Source organism: Pararge aegeria, chromosome 21 (assembly GCF_905163445.1).
Source record: "Pararge aegeria chromosome 21, ilParAegt1.1, whole genome shotgun sequence".
NCBI lineage: Eukaryota > Metazoa > Arthropoda > Insecta > Lepidoptera > Nymphalidae > Pararge > Pararge aegeria.
The window spans coordinates 6,465,592-6,489,540 of NC_053200.1; the positions used below are offsets into that span (position 1 = coordinate 6,465,592).

The window sequence follows — 23,949 nt, forward strand, 5'->3', positions numbered from 1 at the left end:
CCTTGTACTACCAGATGTTTAAGGATTTTTTTGGACAATCGAAGAAATTCTTTCAATATCAAAGCATAAATGTGTAGTTAAAAATCTGGGAAGTATTATCAGGAAACTTACGAATCTCATTGAAGTAGAATGGAAAGTCTCCTGCAACAGAGCAATTTAGACGAGATTTGAGAAACGAGGTCCAACGTTGCTTGAATCGGTGGGGTCCACCGCGATCATCTCGGCAAACTCTGGCAACTCGAGAGAAGACCGCCTGTAGAAAATTAACAAAACACTTTCAGTAAAACATATTATTTGAGTGTTTTAAAATCATCATAAAAATAACTTTCATGTTCCAAGCAAATTATTTTATTTGATTGAATTAACGAATGAATAAGACGTTGGGGCAAAACTGGTAAAGATTCAGTTGCAAATTTTGACCTAAACAAAGTAACATAGACACACACATGTGAATTTCCTATAAATGTGTGTACTCTGAGCTAATAATACTGAGGAATTTTGGACAAAAATACCTTGCAACTTTATGTCCAAGCGATACGCCGTAGAACATACTAAAGAGGCAGTAACAGTTAGCCCATCCGACATAGTCAGACTGGCTCTTAGAGACTTTCTCGCACGATTTACACCGTTTACAAATGCATGCATGAATCTAGTGTTTTAATGAGTTCTGCATGCTCTGTTTTCTTTGGTACATTAGTTAACTTATGCATATATGAAAAACCTAGTTACCTTGCCACAGTTGATATATTCGATGGCGGTCTCCCTGAAGAAGAAGTACACGAAGTTCCCGTGCACCAATGAATTCACAAAATCAGGTGCTGTGAACAATGTATGACCATTAATTGCAAACAGCTCGATAATTCGTTATGTAAAGTGACATGATTAACTACACCTAGCAAATCTATCTAGGGTTGTACATTATTGTACATCACGTAATCATCCATCATCAGCTTTCATTATCGTACTGTTGGACATAGGTCTCTCCCATAGAAGAGGGGAGCTTATAGCTTTGATTCACCAAGCTACAAATATGTGCTTAATAGCTGCTTTTATTATTATCATTGTCGTGTGATAATAACCATTAAATCTGGCCAAACACATATTTTAATATGTGTTGGCAGGTTTTAATATTATTAACACATATTTTAATCCCATCCATATAGACACATATTCCCATCCAGATATATTGCAAATTAGGATCGGTGATTAAGTAATATTTCATAAAAAAAACACCGTGTGTTTAATTTTGTTTCTCAATTACGACAACCCTAACTCATCACATAGTGTATGCTATTAACACGATCCTAATCGGATTTATTCGTCGCACCAAATATCACTGCCGTGAACTGCCGTCGCAGCAAAACGTTCCAAATTCAATTAATTTGACGGATGTTTGTTTGACAGCCGCATTTGGAAGCAATGGACCGGGCCGGATAATATGCAAATATAGCTGACATTAATTAAACATAAGATGTAAAGCATATCTAATTTGCTCGCGGAGATTTGATCTGATCCATGAATAATCCGTGACAAGAACTAATATTGACAACAGATTTCCTGAATTCGATATTAGGTTGTTTTCCACTGGACCTGGAGTGTAGGAACACTTGTCATTTGACATTTATTCATTCATCTATATAATTTTGTAATTCTACTTTACGTTATGTTATGACCTACAAGCAAAAGCTTGCGTGTAGGTCCCTGAATGGTTAAGATTTATAATAATATCCAGTTATATTATGAAAATTAAGCTTAATTCCGCTCCGCGAGCATACCGCGGAGCGCGCATTCCGCGAACATATATGTATGTTATATATGTAGGTATAGCAAATTAAGCTTAATTTTCATAATATATTATGGATTTCCGCAAAGTAACGCCTGCTTCTATCCAATATATAATACCCAGTAGGTATTTGGTGGTGATGCTGTCAGGGTTTTTTTTTTATTTTTAAAAGTTGTACGGTGCGGCCTTAACTTGTTTAGAATAGCGCTTCTATAACTACAATGCGTAGTATTTATTAGAGTTAATTATCTGGAAAGCTAAATGTATGTCAATTATAGCATGCGCATCTAAACAAAAGTTAATCTATCCTCTTTAAAAAAAAAATACCGCAACGAGATAGCTCTGGGCATGAATTGAAGAATGCCAAATCCGTAAGTATTGCCTCTATTACGCACAACTTAATCATGAGTTACATATGTAATTAATTATTTTTATAAAAAAAGTTTGCACGAGACTAATTAACCATTTTATTTTTATTTTATTTTAACTAATCATATTATAATAATGTAGTCCTGGCCCCTAATGGAGAAAAATATGTATAGGCTACAACATGTGACCGATTTACGAAATAATGTTAAAGGATGCATAAGGAATAACCCTGTCATTTATTCAAAAGAAGAATATTAGTTTTTCCGTACAAACGAATTCAAAACATTCTAAGTGTTCCCTTATTGACAACCCTATTTAAGATAAAATACCGACACGTGCATAGTACGCGCGACAGCTAGGCGACACGTACCTAATAAAGTGACAAAAGTCACTTGATTAAAATTTGGCATGTGATGTTAGGGCTGTATCTGATTTCTTTCAATAAAATTATGGCAGTGGTTTACCCACAAACTATTAGGTTTTCGGTTTCACAGATAAGATTCAGAGACATCAGACAGTACATAATGTACCTCTAAAGCTTGTGAAGTATTATTTCGGTTTTCATTTACATGTTACGATAATGGGAAAAAAACAAGAAGACACATTTTCTATACTTGATGTACTGGGTATAGAATAAGGAACTAAATGGCTACAAGTACAAATGTAATGCACTCACCGTTTAACGTCATGGAGTCGTAAGGCTCTGTTTGTAACGGCTCTCTGTAAATAATTGGCTCCATGCCACTGAAGTCTGCCACGGTGCCAGAGTAAAGCTCTCCATCTGGAAATTAAATATTTATTCGCTCATTAAAAAAATATGATACGGGAAACTTGCAGTTCCATGATTTATCGTACGCGCCAATATATCTTCCCTATTGTATATTCCTTGCTGCCTCGCTTGATTGAAATGCCACCTGCGGGTGGTAAGCAATGATGCAGTCTAAGATCCGCAAGGGAGAATATATATTTTAATTTTTATTGTAATAGTATTTTAAGTCACTCCACTGAAGGACAGGTTTCTCGTAAGGATTTTCATTCTACGATTTTGTCCCGGTCGTGTCCAATGGTCCCCCCGCACGGCTAGAATGGGCACGAGACAATTATATCTCCGGAAAGGATAAAAAATTATCTTCTCCCACAGCTATAACAACTCTTAGACCACTGGCGCGCAATTAGAAAAAATCCATATAATACTAGCTGTTGCCCGCGACTTCGTCTGCGTTAGATTTTGTTTTTAAAGTATTCAGTATCGCTTAGCCTTAAATGAGTATAGTAGTATATATATATATATATATATATATATAACATGTGACTGTCAATTAATTATAGACAAATAATTTGCAATAAAATAAAATTGCGACTATAATTAAAGATCTAAGCTATCCTATCTCTTAAGTTGGACCAGACTGCTCATGGTGTGCCAATTTAATTTAAAATCGGTTAAGTAGTTTAGGAGTCCATCGCGGACAAACATCGTGACAGGAGATTTATATATATTAAGATAAGATATGTGTAATAATAAACGGGGGTAAACTTCTCCTATTCCATGTTCCCGCGCTATTGCAGGTGGACAAGTTAATCATGTCCCTTGTCAGGGGATATAATCGGGGGATATAATTTTTGCCCCCACCCCGTGCTAGCCCTGCTGGTATAGCTTAACGTCTTTCAATCTAGTGGCGTTTTTCTAAATTCCACCAAAAGTTGCACAAAAAACACCTGGTGAGGTGATGAGTCTGAGATGTTAGCGGACTGACATTTTAGTGGTATGGCAGTTGTATTAAACCCATACCCCTATCTCTTGTCTTTATAAGTAAAGGAGGGTAACTAGCCACGGCCAAAGCTTCCTACCAAAACAGACCAGAGAAAATTCAGAAATTTAAATCGCTGGAGATCAAGCCTAATACTCATAGAAATAGGCACTGTTTAATTATATTATAGCAAATATATAGATTACAATTTACAGAGTAAAGTGTACTTAAAGTGTAAATTATACGAGACAGGTAATGAATGGCTCCGCAACATTCGACTCACGTACCCTGATAGCTCGTTAGTCAGTGCATTAGTGGTCGTGCGTATCGAGTTATCGTCAGATTCGGATCTCTCGATCTTCGTAATGCACAAGAAGTGGTAGCGTACTAGAAGTGTTTTAGAACTAGTAGAGCTTTATGTGACAGCTCATCCGGAGAAGTATTATCGCCAGAATTTTTGACCAGGGTATGCATAAAGAAGTTACTTGCCATAAAATACGACTTATATAAAATACTTTGGGTATGCAGTGCTTTTGCGCATGTATGAAATGCACGCCACTGATTATCGCTATTCTTATTTCTGCCGCCAAGCAGCATTGCTTTTTTTCGGTCTGAACGACGTGGTTTGCCGGAGTAATTTCAGGCACATGAGGCTGAACAACTCCTCAGGTTAGTTGCCCTGCCAAGTGGTGCTTTGTTTTGGCGATGGTTTTCTTCTTGGTCAGTGGTCCAACTGCTTGGTTCGTCAATTATTTATTACTATAAATATAATTGAAAAAAAAAACGGTGGTAGCCTAGTTAAAACATCGGCATCCCTTTTGGGGATCGTGTAATAAAATCTCACTTGTTAGCGGCGAATGAAAATGTCGTGAAAACCTGCATGCCCGAGAGTTTTCCATAATGTTCTCAAAGGCGTGTGGCGTGTACAGTAGTTGCCATGTTGGATAAAGGACCATTAGGTCCTTGGCTTTATTTCTGGATTGGACCTAAAATTGTAAGGCATTGAACTTTCTGTCATTATTATTCAACTTAATTTTTTTTTTTTAAAAACTTCACAGTTAGTGTTATATGCAATTCTAAAGTGGTAAAAGTATGTGTCTATTCGGTAAAGTTTTCTTTCTTTTCTTGTTTTAAAATTTGGAGTTGTAGAGCTTGAAATAAAAAAAGTTTCTTTTTAGGTTTGAATAAGATACGCCTGATAACTACAACGAGCTACGTAACCGTGAGTGCACGAGTTTGCCTCAAACTTGACCCGATTTTAATTTTATACAGATTTCGCTAGTTGCTAGCTTGAGATGTATCGAAGAACTCGACACTGAAATTTGTTTTCTTAGACACTGAGAACTCGTTCTAAGGCCACTTGAGTGGGTATTTGATCTTATAAGGAAAGGGTTTTATGGGTGGGGCGAGTATAAAAGTTCCAAAAGGGTCAAAGTAGAACACGTCATATTATGGAGATGGACAGAAAAGCGCTGCGTAGTTAACTATAACCTATAAAATAATAAATATCCTAACTAATATGATAAATGCGACAATAGGTTCGTTTTCCTTCACGCCTTAAGAAACTATGTTAATTACATGATATTTGGCATAGAGTTAGTAACAAAGTAAAGTCGTAGGAGAGTAACAAAAGCTACTATTTAGCCTTAATAGTCACGGACGGAGACGCGGCCAACAGCTAGTATCTTAAAGTCAGAACAATCCATCCTAACATATGTTAGGTAATTTTTAATGTTTTTGTATGTTTTCATAAAAGTTTTATATGCATATAAATGATAAGTTCAGTACTTTCAAAAACTGCGTGGTAGAAATTACTTATAATTCACTACGGCTATAATTTTGAATATTGGATTTGAATTTGAACTTTATGTAAATAAATTGCATTGAACGATGAACCTCGTTTTGTGTAAACATACTGCTGTGAATGGACTCCAAACTATTTAATTCATACAAGTTATATTTAATAACGTCAATAACAATGAAAAAATATCTGAAAATCGTATTATTTGCAATACCAGACGACTCATAAATATCAGGAAAATTGCCTACTAACCATACGCTCCATCCTTTGTTTCAGTCAGATTTAAATTGAATACACAAAATACTGCGCGCAATATTGAACTCTATTTTGTAAACAGTAAAATGTAAAACGGTTTGTTGGGTTTAAATTCATTGGGATACGTATAGTGTGGTCGGTTGTTCCGTGCAATATACCGCATTGCAGTGCTTCAGTCGTTAAGAGAAAACCATTGCAGTAATAGTCAACTAATATATAGTAATTAACGATGCTCTCTTAATTGGTAGAGAATTCAGAACAAGTTTCTCAGGGAATTTAGAACAATAACTCTGCTTTTATGGTACCGCGGCGAAACTGAGGGTCTTTAGGAGCTTCCCTTTTACGCGCTCTTCAGAAACGTTCCACATTAAATTCTTCTTCAGAATAAAGCGCTTTTAATATATTTTTTTCTATCCCTCTTTATGAACCTCTTTATTTATCTATTCTAGGCATCAAATAAAAATAATTATTTTACCGGACAATATATTTTAAAGTTTCTTTAAAAACATTTCTGAGCATTGATTTTTATAAATCGGCAATAATAATCTTTTACAACCAAATTTAAATCCTTTTTTATTTATATTATTTTAAGGAGCATTTAAATAAATTATCTGCGGTCTTATCGTCCTAGGAAATAGGGGTTAAAAGTTTGTTTAAATTCTAAACGTCCATTGTTTTAGAGGTTAGAGACAACGAAATTGTAATTTAAAAATACTTATGTAAACATTTTCTTGGATATCACCTTTAAAGGTTGTTAAAATAGGGGATAAAAGTTTATACCTACTGTGTTTTTTTATTATTAATTTCTTAAAACTGAAATTGAGAAAATAGGTTTCCTTTAAAGCGTCGACATAAGTTTAGAAAATATTTCATCCAAATATACCCCTAAATTGGTAAAACAGGGGATGGAAGTTTGTATGAGTCTTAGATTTTTGAAGTTCGAGGCAACAATCAAATAAAAAGAATTTATTTTAGGTCATAGTTATATTTTATTTATTTATATTAAATAGTCTATTTTAGGTTATATTTTAAAGCACTTTGGCAACAATTAAATTTCCATTCATTTATTCGCACAGATTGAGGAGGATTTTGTCTGATTCTGACTTGATAACGTATACGTACGTAACGTGAACGTATGACGTATTGTACGGATTTTGAGGTTCTGCTAGAAATAGGCTTAGGCGTTCCCGATATTTCTTTGAATTTCTGGCCAAATCAAAATTTCATCGCGGTCGAAGTCACGGGCAACAGCTAGCAAATTATTACGTCAGCGTTACTTAGTAAAGTGTACAATTGTGCACACAGGAAGCACACGGGCGTCCATTACAACTCGGGCACGGTTAGTTATCTACTATTGATCCGCACCAATTAAGCTATGCCCCATGGGAGCACTATCGTCTGTAGGTACCGAGCCGTCGTAGTGACTTAGAGTATACCAGTGTATATCTTATGTACTCCTAGTAGAAGTGCTCAAAAATTATTTACTGATAAAGTAAAAATAAAAGATATTTTTATCTCAAGGGACCAACTAAAGTAAACTATACTATACCTACTGTCTGAGTTGTGAATTTTTGACAACTACAAGTTAGCCCTTGACTGTAAGTTTTGATGTTAAATAATGATGCGGTCCAAGATGGTAGCGGGCTAACCTGTGATAGGTATTGCAGTTATATTAAACCTGATAGATTTCTATGCGGCATTCAATCAGAACCCTAAATCACTTTGCGACAAATGACTTTGCGGTTGGGTGGTAGCAAGCGACGGCCGAAGCCTCCCACAAGATCAAAACAGAGAAAATTCAGAATTTTCATTGCTGGGGATCGAACCCGGGACCTCCCACTTATAAGACCAAAGCGCTCGTCATTACACCGGAGTACTTGACGCCGAAAAACTATTATATCGGCAGAATACGGCAAACTGGGACATCATTTGGTATTTAATAATAGAATTTGGATGAATTCTCCCAGTAGGTACTCCTTTGTGCGCAAAGCAATGGTACCACTGTTTGTGTGATGAGCATGAATGTTTTTCAGTGTCTGGGTGTTTATACGTATATTCTAAGTATTTATGTATATTATTCATAAAACTGGATCACAAATTCATAGAACTGGATGCAGCTAACCAGCAATAGACCGAGATGGCGTGCAAATGAAGAGGCCTTAGTCCAGCAGTGGACTGAGATAGGCTGATGATGATGATGATGATTCATAAAACTATTCATCAGTCATCTTAGTACCCATAACACAAGCTACGCTTACTTTGGGGCTAGAAGGCGATGTGTGTATTGTCGTAGTATATTTATTTATTATTATTATTATTACCACTGTTAAGTTCTCCTGGACTAGACACAGTGAAACGTCTTAGTTTCTTATTGTGCACAATAATTAATATAACAGTTTTGATAAATAATTATAAAATATAACTTCAATTAAAGTCGATATGGACGACCAATAAGAACAGCTGTTTGAAACCTAACATAATTTACTGTACTGGCCAAAAAGGATGCAAACACTTTTATGGTATATTGGCATTAGGAATATATGTATCAATTTAAGGTAGTATAACAGAGCAAATATACCTCGTTTTTATGTGATATTTGCAAACGTGTAGTAAATAATAATCAACATAGCAAACTTAAGATATAGAAAGAAGAAGAGCCTGAAATGTTTATTACAATCTTCAAAAGCCAAATTCTGGGCTTTATATATGTTTTTAGTAAGCAAAAGATATAGGTACCTATATCTTTTATCTAATTATGATATTCGTTTGTCTATGATATTAGTTCTAAAGCACCTAGTGTTTGTATGCTTATTGGTAGTACTACCTAGAGTTCAATACACGTTGAGTCAAATTGAATAAACTGTAACTTACCTAAGCGTGTAAAGGACATATGAACTTGCGTAGGACACAGTAAAGTCAAGTTCGGTAACTTTATCCAATGTAACTTTACCAGCCATCGGAAAATTAGATTATTTGCTTTTTTCTAGGACCTAGTAAATGTTTTTGAATACGATTAAAGTGTTATCGGTTAGTATGCAAAAAACGAATCTCATTTTCTTTGACTATGTGTATATTTCTGTGATAATGAAAATTCTGCCGTTAAGAATTAGGCCGTCTTAAAATAGATAATATCCAAAACAAGAAGTTAACTATGAAGAATATTAAATTGTTACACATAAAACGGCTAACGTAAAGAAGAAAAGCTTTTCTCATGCTTTCTGCAGCTTTCTTTCTTGACGTTTCAAAAGTGCTTATATTAGGCCTACTTGAAATAAATGAATTTTGAATTTGAATTTGAATCATGTTACTAAAAGGCTGACACACAAATCTTGATTACTTCACCTATGTTAGAATTGTTCGCGTTATATATTCTTTCATAATTATGTTTCTGCGACTGTCATTTTTACGTTGTAAGCGTGATGAACGAGTCTGAATTTGCAAGGGGATGCTAACGCAAAGTAAATTGTTGCAAAGCGAGGGTAATTGATGATGTTTGGGGACTTACATTAAGTGTTTATTTTGGGGTGAGTTCTAGAACGCGACTAGCGTTTGGCCCCAACTTTAAACTGCGAGCTAGCGAATATGAATGCAAAAACACTAATGATATAGCAATTACAGAATATGGCTTACTAAAATACTAACTGAGCCAATGGATTGTGCAAATCTTTAAAACTAAAACTAATAATTACCCAAAAAACCAAAGTACACATGTATATTTGTTTTCTAAACTAACCTAATCTTACTTAAGATATAAGTAAAAGCACGTTTTTGGAGCACTTTGCCCTTGGTATAATATACGTCCACTCAGTGTTTCTATTCGCCTACTTTGTTAATTTTTTGGAAACCTTTTGTAATGCTTTCCTTGTTGACGACCTCCCTGGCGCAACGGTGAGCGCTGCGAATTTAATTAGGAGGTCCCGGGTTCGACTCCCGGTAAGGGCAAATTGGGAATTTATTATTTCTGAATTTTCTCTGGTCTGGTCTGGTGGGAAGCTTTGGCCGTGGCCACCCTACAGACAGAGACGTGCCGCTAAGCGATTTAGTGTTCCGGTGCGATGTCGCGTAGAAACCGATTAGGACTACACTACTCCCTAACAGGTTAGCCCACTACCATCTTATACTGCACCATCACTTAAATAAAATGATGCTTGGTTAAGTATTACAGTATCTCATTAGTCACCATAATATATTTTTTATTCACTCGAATTTATGATATCCCTTTAACAAATAGCGATAATGCAAAATTTTGGCTAGTCTAAATACTTATAGATCAAGCGTACGTACTAAATGCATGTGAATCGCTCGCAGATGTATTAAAAGTTTGTTTTTATGATAAACGCAAACAGCACGGTTTGTGTTACTACGCAGAACCTACATTGGAAACTGAAAACTGAAAACTTTTTATTTTAGACAGATTCCAATTTAGGTTACTCAAACAGTACCTACCTACGATACAAACATTTATATAATACAAAAAAGTACTATAAATTTAAAATGCTTATAAAAGTTTTCGGAACCTGAGACTCTCTGGCAATCGTGGCCTGAGCGCTTTGACCACTAAGCTTCGGCCGATGAAATTAGTATATGCATTTATACTCGTTTTATGGCGACTATAAGTCGCTATTCTAATCGTGAATTTATAAATGCATTTAAAATTTATAAAATTGAATGTTCCTCTAAGATTAGGTAAAACACTATAAAAATTATAAAATTAAAAAACATTCTACTGAAAAACATTCTTAAACCTACGCACCCTTTTAAATGGAAAAACTATATACATCTGTTATTCGAAATGTCATTTTTGCCCAATAGTTGAGACATGTATAAGTAAGCATAAGGTCTAGCCAAATATATCAGTTTGTTGAATGTCAAACGTGTCATGGACGCACATAGTGGCTAGGCGCCTAGACGGCCTCAGTGCAAATAAACTACTTAATATAATATGAAGTAGCATAAATTAATCAGTAATCAGTTTAAATTTAATTTACAATTTTGATCTTAAATACATACACTTCATAGCAATATAGAACACAGGGTCAGTGCTTTTCAATCGGCTAGGGAATAAATCACAAAACACTCAGTGCTTAAAATAAAATTACAAAAGTATTTATTAACTTAAGCTAACTCAACTCGTCTCAAACCACACAGGGCTTGTGTGCCAAGGCATAATGAATACTTAGGTACTCGTATTTAGAAATTAAAATGATAAACCTCCACACATTGGAAGTTTTATGATTATAACTTTACACGCATTTCTTTTTTATTTGTAAGGAGCTCAGCCAAGGGGTGTTAGGAAAATAGGTATCAGTATTTAAGAAAAAATTGGCAGATTGTACACTGTTACCCAAACAGTGTACAATCTGCCAATTTTTTTTACTCCCTTTTTATTCTAGAAGTAAGCTAGTTGTTTTTCCAAATAATGATATCCTTTGTATTATTTCCGTATCGGACCAAGAAATTGTTAGGTACGGCTCGCGTAACGAAGTACTAGCTGGGCACCCAGGTTCATTAGACAACATGTTAAGCCTTCGGTCCCAGTTAGTACCTCTAACATGTGCATAACCGCAAAAGCCCAACAACCCGCACTGGAGTAGCATGGATGGTCTAAGCACTAACTGTCTTTCTCTATCTAGAGACAAGACCTGTGATCAGCTTTTAGGAGATGAGGTTGGCATCACTGACAGAGAATCCGTCAGAACAACACTGGTCCGAATTTCCCTAATAGGGAATACAACTGGTACAGAAGGACGGATACAAATTGTACGGGAGCAAAATGATTTTTTTCAGACTCTCTAAAGAGACACTGACCCCGATATGTCTGGATATACCATAAAGCTTACCTACCCGAAGCCAATAATGTAAGGTTAATGCGATCTTAGCAACGAAATAAATTCCCCACAAAGGTGAGTACGAAAGGAAATTACGTTTGTTTGTTTGGGATAATCTTGCTCTAGCCAACTTGTGTACTTCTGGGCCCGCAATGAAGGGCTGTGGAACGAGGAAAACGTATGGTTTCTGAGATAGAAAAAATCTCACTAACTAAATATTACCGGATTCGTCGGATTTTCGTCACGGAGTGAGTTTATTTATGTGTTTATGCTCACAACACGTTCTTACGTCTTCTTGTGTTTTATGAGTTTTCTCTTTATAAGCGAGATTTATGTCGTATTAGCTTTCGTTTGCGTCATGCTCACTCGGAATATTCTAGTTTAAGTTTATCTGATCTTATTGTTTTTATTGTTCATACCTGAAACACCATTTATTTTCGATAATGTTTCTCGAAACTTAAAAGGTACTTTCAAAAGTACAATTCTGCTTCTCAACCTTTTATTACTAATTACTAATTAAAATTTCATTTCTTCTCTAGTCGTTCACATTCCCTACCAACTTTTGTGGCATTCTTATTTGATTCTAGTGAATATTAACCAAATAATTACGATGGTAAAAATTAATTTATTTCAAGTAAATCTTACTTTCGAAACGTCAAGTCCATCTGTTTGTAGTGAATCTACCATCGGTTCGAAAGCATCTACGAAGAATTCTACAAAGAAGCCTTCTGGAAACTTCGCAGATTCTCTTTTACAATTTTAATTTCATTATTTTGTTTTGCGAGAGATGTGAGCCGAGCGGTTTGCTTCCAAGCCATCTAAATTTGCAACCTAATATTCAGTTGACACTAAGTAGTATATACACGTTTCTAGTAAGTCGATTGCAATATGTATAAGCAAAAAATAGACAAATAGACAATTGCAGAACCTTCTAAGAAATCTCAGTGTTTGCCAAGACACAAATGATTATTTAACCAAGGAAAGGTATGTACGGAAATCTATATTAGCTGTACATTTCTTGGCCTCCATTCCACGTAACGTCCATACAACATTATTTTGTACAGTTGTCACGTTATAAAACGTACTCGATCCCTTTCAACGCAACAATGAGTGGCTATTGTACGCCAGCAGACTGTGAAAGTGGGTTCATTCGATATAAAAAAGATTTCTCTTCCCTAATTTCCGGACTGGATCTTTCCCTAGTACATATGTATTCCGAGGTATTGGGAAAATTATATATGAATCACAAAATTCACTTATGGATATAAGTAAATACCAATACCAGTAATACATATGAATTTATATTGATAAATGAGAAGCTTCCAAACTGACTAAAAAAGGGATTTATATATACGAAGAGTTAACAAGTTGTTTGTAAATTTTTTGTGGAGTTCATAAAAAAAATGACGAAAACTTCCAAACAATCAAATAGAGAATTTTAATCTAACTAAAGCTAATGGGTTATCGAAGGTTAGCATTTTTGAAACAGAGCTCAAGATAATTACCAAAATTTTGAACGGTATTTATCACATACATATTTTAGCGGATTTCTCTGCAGATTTTTAATATATATCATGAAATTTTGCTGAATTTCTCCCCGCAATTTAGGGGCTTAGTATAAAAACTAGCACAGATATGTGTTAAGGATTGAATAGTAGCCATGAATCGCTTAGTGTCAACGTAAATTGCGCTGTGAGCGGCGGATCGGCTCTTTTAGCCCATTCATTTGAGGTTTATTCGTGGGCAATCGGCTTTATACTGGCCCGTAACGCGTCATATGTCCTGGCACTTGAATGTGGTTGATTGCGTTTTTAAGGGAAATCTCTCATGTATCTGGATTAAAGGGATCATAATATGAATCGAAATATTGCGATTTTTTGTCATGATTCGAAACATTCATCATGATTGTACTGGTTGGTTGGTTACAAAAAATGGCTTATGATAAAAATTAAAACATTTTTAACTGTTTCTGGTTGATAGACACAGTACGACTTTGTAGCAAGTGCCACTTGAAAACCGTAGTGCCATCTATTAATAGAAGATGATTTTCTAATTATTATCAGATAGGTCCTTAGTCCGTCAATTGTTACAGTAAAAATAATTTACTCACCAGCGTAAACAGCCGTAGAGTTATGTTCCGGATCGTGTGGGCACACCGCTTGGCCTGACTTCTCCTTTTCCATATGATAGGAGTCTCTTTGCACGCTGTACTCTCTGCAGAAGGGCTTGAAGCTGTTGGTGCCGCAAACCAGCAGCCGCCCTTGAGCGAGGGAAACCAGCACGCGGATGTAGTTCTGACATATTTCCTGCAACAAATTATTTGTATGAAGACACTGATATATGAATATTTATTTATAAAATACTAGCTGTTGCCCGCGACTTCGTCTGCGTTTGTTTTTTGATGTGGCATTAAATTGCTGCTGTCCGCTGAGGAGTTCTGTCGTCTATCTCCAACCACAGTTTGGGCACACAATTAAACACATATACCTGTATAGTACAAAAATAATTATTTAAATCGGTTCTAATTTGTCGGAGTTATGATGTTAAATCGTCAAACACTCATCCCCTCTCCCAAAGGAACCGAGCTTAATGACGGGATAAAAAGTATCCTATATTACTTCTAACACTTCCAAGAATCTATATATATCATATTTACATTCTCCGTGGAAAAATACATGGTCATACCAATTTTTATGACAATCGGTTGAACGGGGCGGAAGTCGATACTTGACAGCGCCGCCTGGTGGGGAATTACATCAATGGACATAGCATGTTCGTTTTCTCCGAGGAAAAATACATGGTCATACCAATTTTTATGACAATCGGTTGAACGGGGCGGAAGTCGATACTTGACAGCGCCGCCTGGTGGGGAGTTTCATCAATGGACATAGCATGTTCGTTTTCTCCGTGGAAAAATACATGGTCATACCAATTTTTATGACAATCGGTTGAACGGGGCGGAAGTCGATACTTGACAGCGCTGCCTGGTGGGGAGTTACATCAATGGACATAGCATGTTCGTTTTCTCCGTGGAAAAATACATGGTCATACCAATTTTTATGACAATCGGTTGAACGGGGCGGAAGTCGATACTTGACAGCGCCGCCTGGTGGGGAGTTACATCAATGGGCATAGCATATAAACCTTCTCCGTGAAAAAATACATAAGCATACCAATTTTCATAATGATCGGTCAAATAGTTTCTGAGTTTATCGATGACATATATACAAACATCCTCTTTTATATATATAGATTTCAAATGACTTCATATGCAAACAAAAGTAAAATTCCTCGATAATTATATATTAATACTCTGTATTGATATTTACAAAAAAACAAACATGAAGAAGTTGAAGAATCTAGAAGATACATTTCGGATAAAATGCCTTTAAAATGAATAGTAGTAAGGGGTTAATATGTCTGAAAGAAGCTTGAAATAGTAACTCCGATGGAAAAATTTAAGTGAATACAGGTTCAACCGACTACAGTCTCGGTTTAACCTTTACTTTTGAATAATAGGAGTTCTTTATTTATTTATTTTATTTAAACTCTTTATTTGTACACCACTACACAGACGAATAGAGAGAAACAAAAAACTGGAGTAGAATACAAAAGGCGGCCTTATCGCTTAAAAGCGATCTCTGCCAGGCAACCTTAGGATTAGGAGACAACAAGAGCGAGAACAAAAAGGTGGTGTAATATTATTATAAACCTACATTCAAATAACTACATACGAATACATAAACAAAATATACACAAATAAAAACATAAAATATATTATTTTATATATATATATATATATATATATATATATATATAAATATAAAAATAATAAACTAATATATATTAAAAAAAAAAACCAGTCGTCTTATTGCGCAAGATAATAAGCTTTAACTGCATTTTTAAACATATCAAGCGATTTTGTCTGGCGTATGTTTGTAGGGAGGGCATTCCACAATTCGATAGCCTGAACTGCTAAAGAAAGCTTATAAAACTTCGTCTTGTGGAATGGCATGCTCAAAGTCAGCATACGACATGATCTTAAGTCAGATGCCAAATGTACGTGACATTAAAAAAATGAGTCATATAAATTCTGTAAAATATTTAATGAATCAAAAACATAATTTATGAGCCAAGTTCATATAAAGAGTATGGGTGGTTGTCTGAAAAAAGAATTGAGTTATACCCACGCGACGGGTGCCAAGTTCTATGCAAAATTCTGTAATTTATTTATTGTTATTCAAAAATTTTAAATTCAAAACACAATATTTTGTTCTGATAGAACAATAAACAAAAATAATTCAAAAATATAACTTCTTAAATTTTAACAGAAGAATTATTTACATAAAGTTGATTATTTAGGATAAATCGAACCTACATAATTGACTTTGCTCGTTTTCGCATACAAGTTATTTTATATCAGGTTAGTTAAACTAGTCAAGTTAAATATTGAGCTTCAATTTATCATGGAATATCCTCCGTGTTAAAAGCAAATGATTAAGAAACAATATCTTACTTCCTAATATCCTCCGCATTGTACTACAGTCTTGATAGTCAATTCAATCATCGGAACAATAATATAGATTAGAATAGAATCAATATAAGATAGTATAGTAATATACCAAAGCCAATATCATCTCAAGCTAAGCAAACCAACACCCATTGTTTAGTTCCTTGGGTCCGTAGCGAGCCATCCTAATATCTATTATCTAAATTAATATACTGTACATGTCTTCATTGTCAGGATTATTGCCTCAGAGGTGTCAAGTCTGACGTGATAATCTCCATAAGGCCCTCCATAATTTAATATGCGGGGAACAAGCTGTATCTGGTACTATTATTATTTGACATTATTTAATCGCTTTAATGGGACGTGAAATATTTCTGGTATCCAGCTATATATATGTATCTTTTAAACGGGATTTAACACCTGCTACGAGAAAGGCCTGTTAGGTATTTTTTATTAGACATAGACGAGATAATTGGTAGACATAACTTCCTCGTGGTGCACATGCTGACCCTAAAGGTCTCTCTTACAATTGGACGTAGTTAAACGAAAATTGCAGTGATTTTCACGCTCTGACATTTAACAGGTACTGTCAATTAAAGTATGACTTTATGCCACAATTATTTGTAATGCCCTGAATGTCTGAAAAATGTCTAAATATACTCTGGGTCCTTTTTTATTTATTCTTCTTCTTCTTCTTTGTCGTTACACTCTTGACAGAGTGGTCGTGGTCATCATGAAGCGTCTTTGAGGGCAGATGTCACACGCCCCACGAGCATACGCCACTTCTCTCGGCTGGCCGAAAGCCTGGTGCACTGGTGCAAAGGTCCACCCACAGCAGACTAAATCTGATCGGTCCATCGCATGGGTGACCTTCCTCGCCCTCTAGTGCCCTCCACCTTGCCCTGCACGACAAGACGCTCTATGGAGTCACTCTCACGCCGGGAGACGTGCCCGAAGAATTGTAAGATACGACTCTGTACTACCGCTGAAAGACGTTTTTTAATTTTTATTTATTACTTATTTTTATTTACAAATATTAACCTATCTTTACAGGCTTAACCTAATGTGATAAATAAGCATTTCTTTTAACTACTGCTAACTATTTGAATACAGATTTAATTTACAATTCTGAACCACTTAAATTTATACTGTCTTGTATTTATGTCTATACATTCGTCCTTATACATCTACATATATTTCTTAGCGGCTTGAGTCAAAATTAAAAGTTTCTTATTGCTTTAAAACTTTAAGAAACTTGCAAGTTTTAGTTTGTACGGTACACAAATTATGCTAATTAATTATTGATCAATTATTTTAATTCCGGTGTTTAATTATTGCCAGAGAGAATAAAAAATTTAAAGTGAGATTACTAGGTCAAGAGGCGTATTTTTATTTCCGTAGAGGGAGTTGAATAATATAACAGAATTGGAATTGGTCTGTTTGTCTGTCCAGTTGTAATTACGCCAAATGATATGTTTCTGTTGCTGCTATAACGACAAAAACTAAAAATAACAGAATTCTAACAACTTCTTACAGTAATGACTTTTTAGGCATTTTTTAGATAATGGTATTTTTTTAAAACGATAAAAGGTTCGTATTAATTTTTTGGTGCAGGCTAACCCTAGCCTAGTCTTGTTTACTAACACACTTATTATAATCCGTTTCAATATTGTGCAAAGTTTAGAGTGGAGGCAGTAAAACAATGAATATAATAGAGCTAAGTGCAAACACGCTGTGTCACAAAATATATGACCAAATAGATTGTTTGGTGTGTCTATGGTCTGGCTTTTATTAATATTGAAGAAAGACGTTAATTTGACATCTGACGTTTTCATTGACAAATACATTGCGATTAAAACCTGCCCCCATTTTTACATTTTGCATCGTCTGCTTTGTAATTTTTGGCTTTCATTGTTTCTTTAGCAATAAAAGTCTGATGTATGGTCGCACAGTAATGATCTATTGACGATTCTCGATACATGACTAGTGTGAGATCAAGTCAGACAGCGCCTCACTATGATCGAATAGAATTACCGTCAGACGTCTAGAGGTGTATGGGAATGCAAATGTAATCATATCGCATCGATTGCTTTTGATACTTGAAGAAATAACGTGCATTTTATTACTGTTACTTTGTTATCTTGACTTTCATACTTTAACGTACTCTTAATGACGAAGAACGTATAGAACGTTCTTCGTCATTAAGAGTACGCGTTTATAATAGGCCATGCAATTAGATTCGTTAAAGACAGTTGTATAATCAATGGAAGAAGTTATACTTTATTGCACACAAACATCAAAATTTACATAAAATAAAGAATGGAATAAATAGCATGGTCCATTGACACCTGATACATGACTACTGTCAGATCCAATTAGACTGCGCCTTACTGTGTTCGAATAGTATTACCGAACATCTAGAGGTACATGTATGGGAATGCAAATGTAATCGTATCGCATCAATTGCTTTTGATATTCGAAGAAACAGCTGCATCTTCTTTCTTTTCTTAATCTTAATACTAAAAGGAACACAAATTCTTTTAAAATTTGAGTACGCTTTAAAATTATGAATGAATGAATGAAAACACTTTTATTGTACACCACATTAACATATAGAAAAGTTTTAAATACAAATTTAACGAAAAGTACACAATTTGGCGACCTGATCGCTACATAGCGATCTCTTCCAGGCAACCAAAAGCTGTAAAACACAGCAAAAGAAGGTAGGTAGTGCATATAAATAAACATATATGTTTGAATGTATACCTATAATATATATATATATAGAGGAATAGGTATATTACTAATCTTGCTAGATGAACTGTTGACGCTTGATACATGACTACCGAATACTTTAACATATAACTTCACCTCGTACTCTGTTCGAATAGAATTACCGACGGACGTCGAGAGGTGTATGTGAATGCAAATGTAATCTTATCGCATCGATTGCGTTCGATACTTCAAGGAATAACGTGCATCTTAATTCTTTATTATCTTAATAGTAATGCTTAAATATTGCACGTATGGACAAGGAAAAATGGACAAATAGAGTAACCACCTGGCGAGGTCCAACAGGCAAAAGGAAAAGAGGTAGACCGAAAGAAAGATGGGTTGACGAAATAATAAGAAAAGCCGGTGAATATTGGTTAACTAAAGCAAAGGACAGACAGTCGTGGGGAAAAATGGAGGAGGCCTTCACCCGTATAGGGGTCCATAGTGAAAATTGATTTTATTATTTATTACTAAGAATTTAATATATATATATATAGATATAATTTTTATGCCTGCACATATTATAATGTATTAATAATTGATAAAAATGTATTATGGAAATAAAGAGGCTATAATAATAATAATAATGCTTAAAAGGTAGTACACATTATTTTATAATAAGGGTAGACTTATAGACAGGTATGTATTATAACAAGCAGAGTATTATTTGCTACTGTGAGATAAAATCAGACAGCGTCTTGCTGGGCTCGAATGGAATTACCGACTGAGGCCTAGAGGTGTATGGGAATGCAAAAGTAATAACAATGCATCGATAGCTTTTGATACTTGAAGAAATAACGTACTGCTTACATATGCACAATCTTGATCGTAACGCTTAAAGAAGGATATACGTTCTTGTTTAAAAATGGTAGACTTTACTTAAGACAAATGTCTTGCCTATCTAAAATCATGAACTATTGACACTCTATGATTACTCTGTTTGTTGACAAACTTCTAGATGTGCATCGGAATGTAAATGAAATCATATCGCATCGATTGCTTTTGTTACTTGAAGGAATAACGGGCATCTTACTGCTTTAGTATATTAATCTTATTTATCTAAAGGTGTAGTAGACGTTCTTTATAATAACAGTACCTACGGTTTAATATTACTGATTTAACAATATGAACCATTGACGCTTGATATGTGAATACGTGTACTTTGAGATTAAACTTTTGTTTCTTGAAGTAACGTGCTCTTTCTTCTTTGTTCTCTGTTGTTTAATATTTTTATTATATTTTTAAGAGTACGCTTATATGGGATATTACCAATGTAACATATCTACTTTGAGATCCAACTGAAAGCCTTACTATGTTCGATTACCGATTGAGGTCAAGAGGTGTATGGGACTGCAAATGTAATCACATCCGCATCGTTTGATTTTGATACTTGAAGTTATAAATGCACCTTATTTGCTTAATAAGAGAGCCTAGTTGATTACTGCCTTCAGATAAATTGATTGGCGATACCACATGATTTCTTAACTTACAAGTTAACTTATTTGACCAATGATAAAGCCTTGTAAACGTTTATACAACTTCCTTTGTTTTCCTGTTACGTCCATACAGAGAGATATAAGCATCAAGTAAATGTTGCTGGAGATTAAAAAATAAGGCATTTATGCTTATGAACTGCATTATCTTAAAAGATTTTAGAGTTTTTTTTTTATAAGAAAAGCTTGCATCCTGGAAACGAGCGTACGATACTGTATATCTCGGGTAAAGCAGATTGTATTTTCCTATAAAAATAGTGTGTAGACTGTAGTTGTATTTAATACGGCATTGGATGAAAAAATGTTTATGCTATGTTGTGTTTGTTATTATTTATTATTCTGTACTTTCTTTTGTTCGTATTAAAAGTATATAAATTCATTCATTCATTCACTTATGAGACTAGCGCATGTATGAGTTCATGAACTAATGATGCCAGTGCAAGTACATGACTAGTGAAGGATCGAATCAGACTACGTCTTGCCGGGCTCGAATAGAATTACTGACGGACGTCTAGAGGTGTATGGGAATGCAAATGTAATCATATCGCATCGATTGCTTTATACTTGAAGGATGTTTCAGACTTTATAGTTACCATGTGTGTGACGTGAGCCATTCGAATTTCGAACTTTGAACTCTACACCAAAGACAGACAGAAACTAAGATTCATGAAAAATTATTATTTTTATGATTTTTCTTTCTTGAAATAAAAATCTATATGTTGCCGTTACTAACAAAAAATGATAAGTTACTAATTACCTTTATTGTTACCTTATTTATTTAATAGCTTAATTGTCGCTTCCACTTCCACGCTTTGATAAAGCTAAGGTAAGTGTTACTAAAACTAGCGTTCGTTATCAATCGCTGGTACACAATATGTAGGCACTACCCAGTTACGTGTAATAGGGTTTGTGGGTGGCTTTTAATGGCGGTGCGGTGTTCCCGTAACAGCTGACACTCGCCTCTGAAATTTGATACGTTTTCTGTATTTTTATGGAAGGAACTCGTATGTAAGATAAGACTTTATTTTCATCATATAGGTATGTAAGGTGCCGTATTCAAAGAGCGTTTAGAGGTTGTCGCTGCCTTTAAAATTCATGCTTAATTTAAAAAAGGCAGGAGAGTATTCTTATATGTTTGTTACCTATGTTCGGCGTAATCAAAGATCTGTTCTTGATGAAATTTACCACATGGATAGCTTGCATCCTGGATATGTTTTAGGATACTTTTTATAAGCACGAGTTTTACGTCGATTGATTGATTGATTGATGGTTGTTTATTGGTGTGTGTGTAGGTGCGTTGGCGTTTGCGTGTACGTGTGCGTGTGTGCGTCTGTCTGTGGCTCCCGAACTGATGAAACGGTTTTGATTTTTCCACAAAATGGCGGATAACATATTTTTACACAACTCCCTCAGTATGGGTAACACATGGAGGGTCCTGCAGTATAATGTATGCTTTATTGAGAGGGAATGAGCAATATTTGATTTTCAATATTCATAAAGTACCAGTTGGTTGTGCTAGGCGGTTGGTGTTGATGTGAGTACTAGGAGTTCAGCGGATACCAATAGGTATTTTAAGCAAACGGTAATGTAGCGGGTGTATCGGGTTTCACACCCGAGTGTCAGCTGCGCGTAACGCAAGCGTCGGACGCCATTAAACGCAACCCGCAATTCCCATTACACTGCTAATGCCTACACGTTGCGAAGGATTTATGGACCGAATACACCGTGGATGTGAGTAGATACTGTATCTTTACTCTCAAGATGAATTATACCGGTTTACACGTTATTGGGCGGCTTAGGTGGTAATATTTAAGAAAATACATAATTACGTTGTTGATAGTCACAAAGTCATTATCTGCATAAACATCATGTCTGTATGCCCCATGACTGAAAATAGGACTTTAACCCTTCAGGCCAACAACATGTCTGTTTCAAGCCTGAAGACAGAATTATTGTTTTGGTTTTTTTTTATTCTTCAACAAGTTAGCCCAATCTCACATCATGGTATGATAAAGGCTAATATGGTAACAGGATGACCTGTAAGGGGCAGTTATGAGCCATAAATCTAATCGGTTTCAACGCGACTTCGTACCGAAACTCTAAATCCCTTGGTCTTTTCGGAAGAGTGGTAACTAGCCACGGTCTAAGAGCCTCCCAGCAGACCAGCCCGGAGGAAATTTGGAAATTATAAGTTCTTATATCGGACCCAGGACCTCCCACTTGACTTACACTTAACTCGTACTGGCGTTGCGTCAGAGAGGGTGTATGAAAACGGTTCGTTTTTCTTAAATTTTCTTCGACCGACAGCCTAGTCTTCAAACCATCTTGTGAATGTTTTTGTTTTGTTTTGTTTTTTGTTATTTAGTTTACAAATAATAATAATAATAATAATTGTCTTTATTGTGTCTCATTTACAATGGATTCTTATAATCTAACTAAAACAATACAATTTACAATTTTATAATGTAGGTGTTCGTGCATGCGTATGTGTGCTACAGTGCGTTTGTGTATGTGTGTGTGTATGCGTGCGTGTGTGTGACAGCGTCTTAAGCCACTTGGTTACTACCAAGTGGCTTAGTATTTAAAATTTCTGTGATTCATCGGGTATATTTTTAAGAAGTGATTTATTTTGTTGTACAATATTGGACTAGCATAATAGAAATGCCTTCTCGCAAGTTTGGTTCTACAGGGTTTGATCTGGCAAACTTTGTGCGACCTCCTTTTTTTAGAAGTGTGTCAGGATCAAAATGTAATAGTTTATGCTTTCGTATGATAACTTGGAGAATGTACATTTGTCTGACCGCTAAGACATCACATTTTTCATATAACTCACGCGATGGAAAAAGGGTTGGCTTCCCAAGCATTACTTTTAGGATCGCTCTTTGAGCTCGTTCTAGCCGTAAAAGTAGTGTTGTTCCGCAGCTTCCCCAAATAGTGATGCAATAAGTTAATATCGACTGTACAATAGCAAAGTACACAGTTTTTAAGGTGATGTTGGTGGAATAAACCTTTCAGTTCAAAGGGGTTAAGTTAAAATCCCCTTTTAATCGCATGTAACTCCCAAGGATGCTTCGATACCTCACTCAGTCAAATGCGATCCACTGCCTACTTCATACATTCACTCCCCGCCAGCTCTGGTTGTTGGCCAATATAATGAAGGTCATCTAACGCTGTTCCTACCAGTATACAGTTTCCACTCTAGAATTAGTTACAGACACACATTACTTTCTATGTAATATAATTCCGGTTTCTTTCGGAGAGGTTCCTCTTCGCATCATATATAAATAGTTTCCATTCCACTAGCCAGCAGGACTAACATGGTCAAGAGACATTTATTCCACGGAGAAACAACATGTTTATCTTCTCTCATGGGTTTATTCACTCCAA

General features: G+C 35.3%; 1 protein-coding gene across 3 annotated transcripts in view; it reads right to left on the minus strand.

Annotated features, from left to right (window-relative positions):
* LOC120633149 (semaphorin-1A) overlaps positions 1–23,949 on the minus strand; it is a 516,391-nt gene that overhangs the window by 10,041 nt on the left and 482,401 nt on the right. For all 3 annotated transcript variants that reach the window (XM_039903275.1, XM_039903276.1, XM_039903273.1), the window contains 4 exons: positions 13,895–14,090; positions 2,829–2,933; positions 730–818; positions 112–253 (listed from right to left, as the gene is read on the minus strand). In XM_039903275.1, coding sequence (XP_039759209.1) covers positions 112–253; positions 730–818; positions 2,829–2,933; positions 13,895–14,090 — 532 coding nt within the window. The remainder of the gene's footprint in view (positions 1–111; positions 254–729; positions 819–2,828; positions 2,934–13,894; positions 14,091–23,949) is intronic.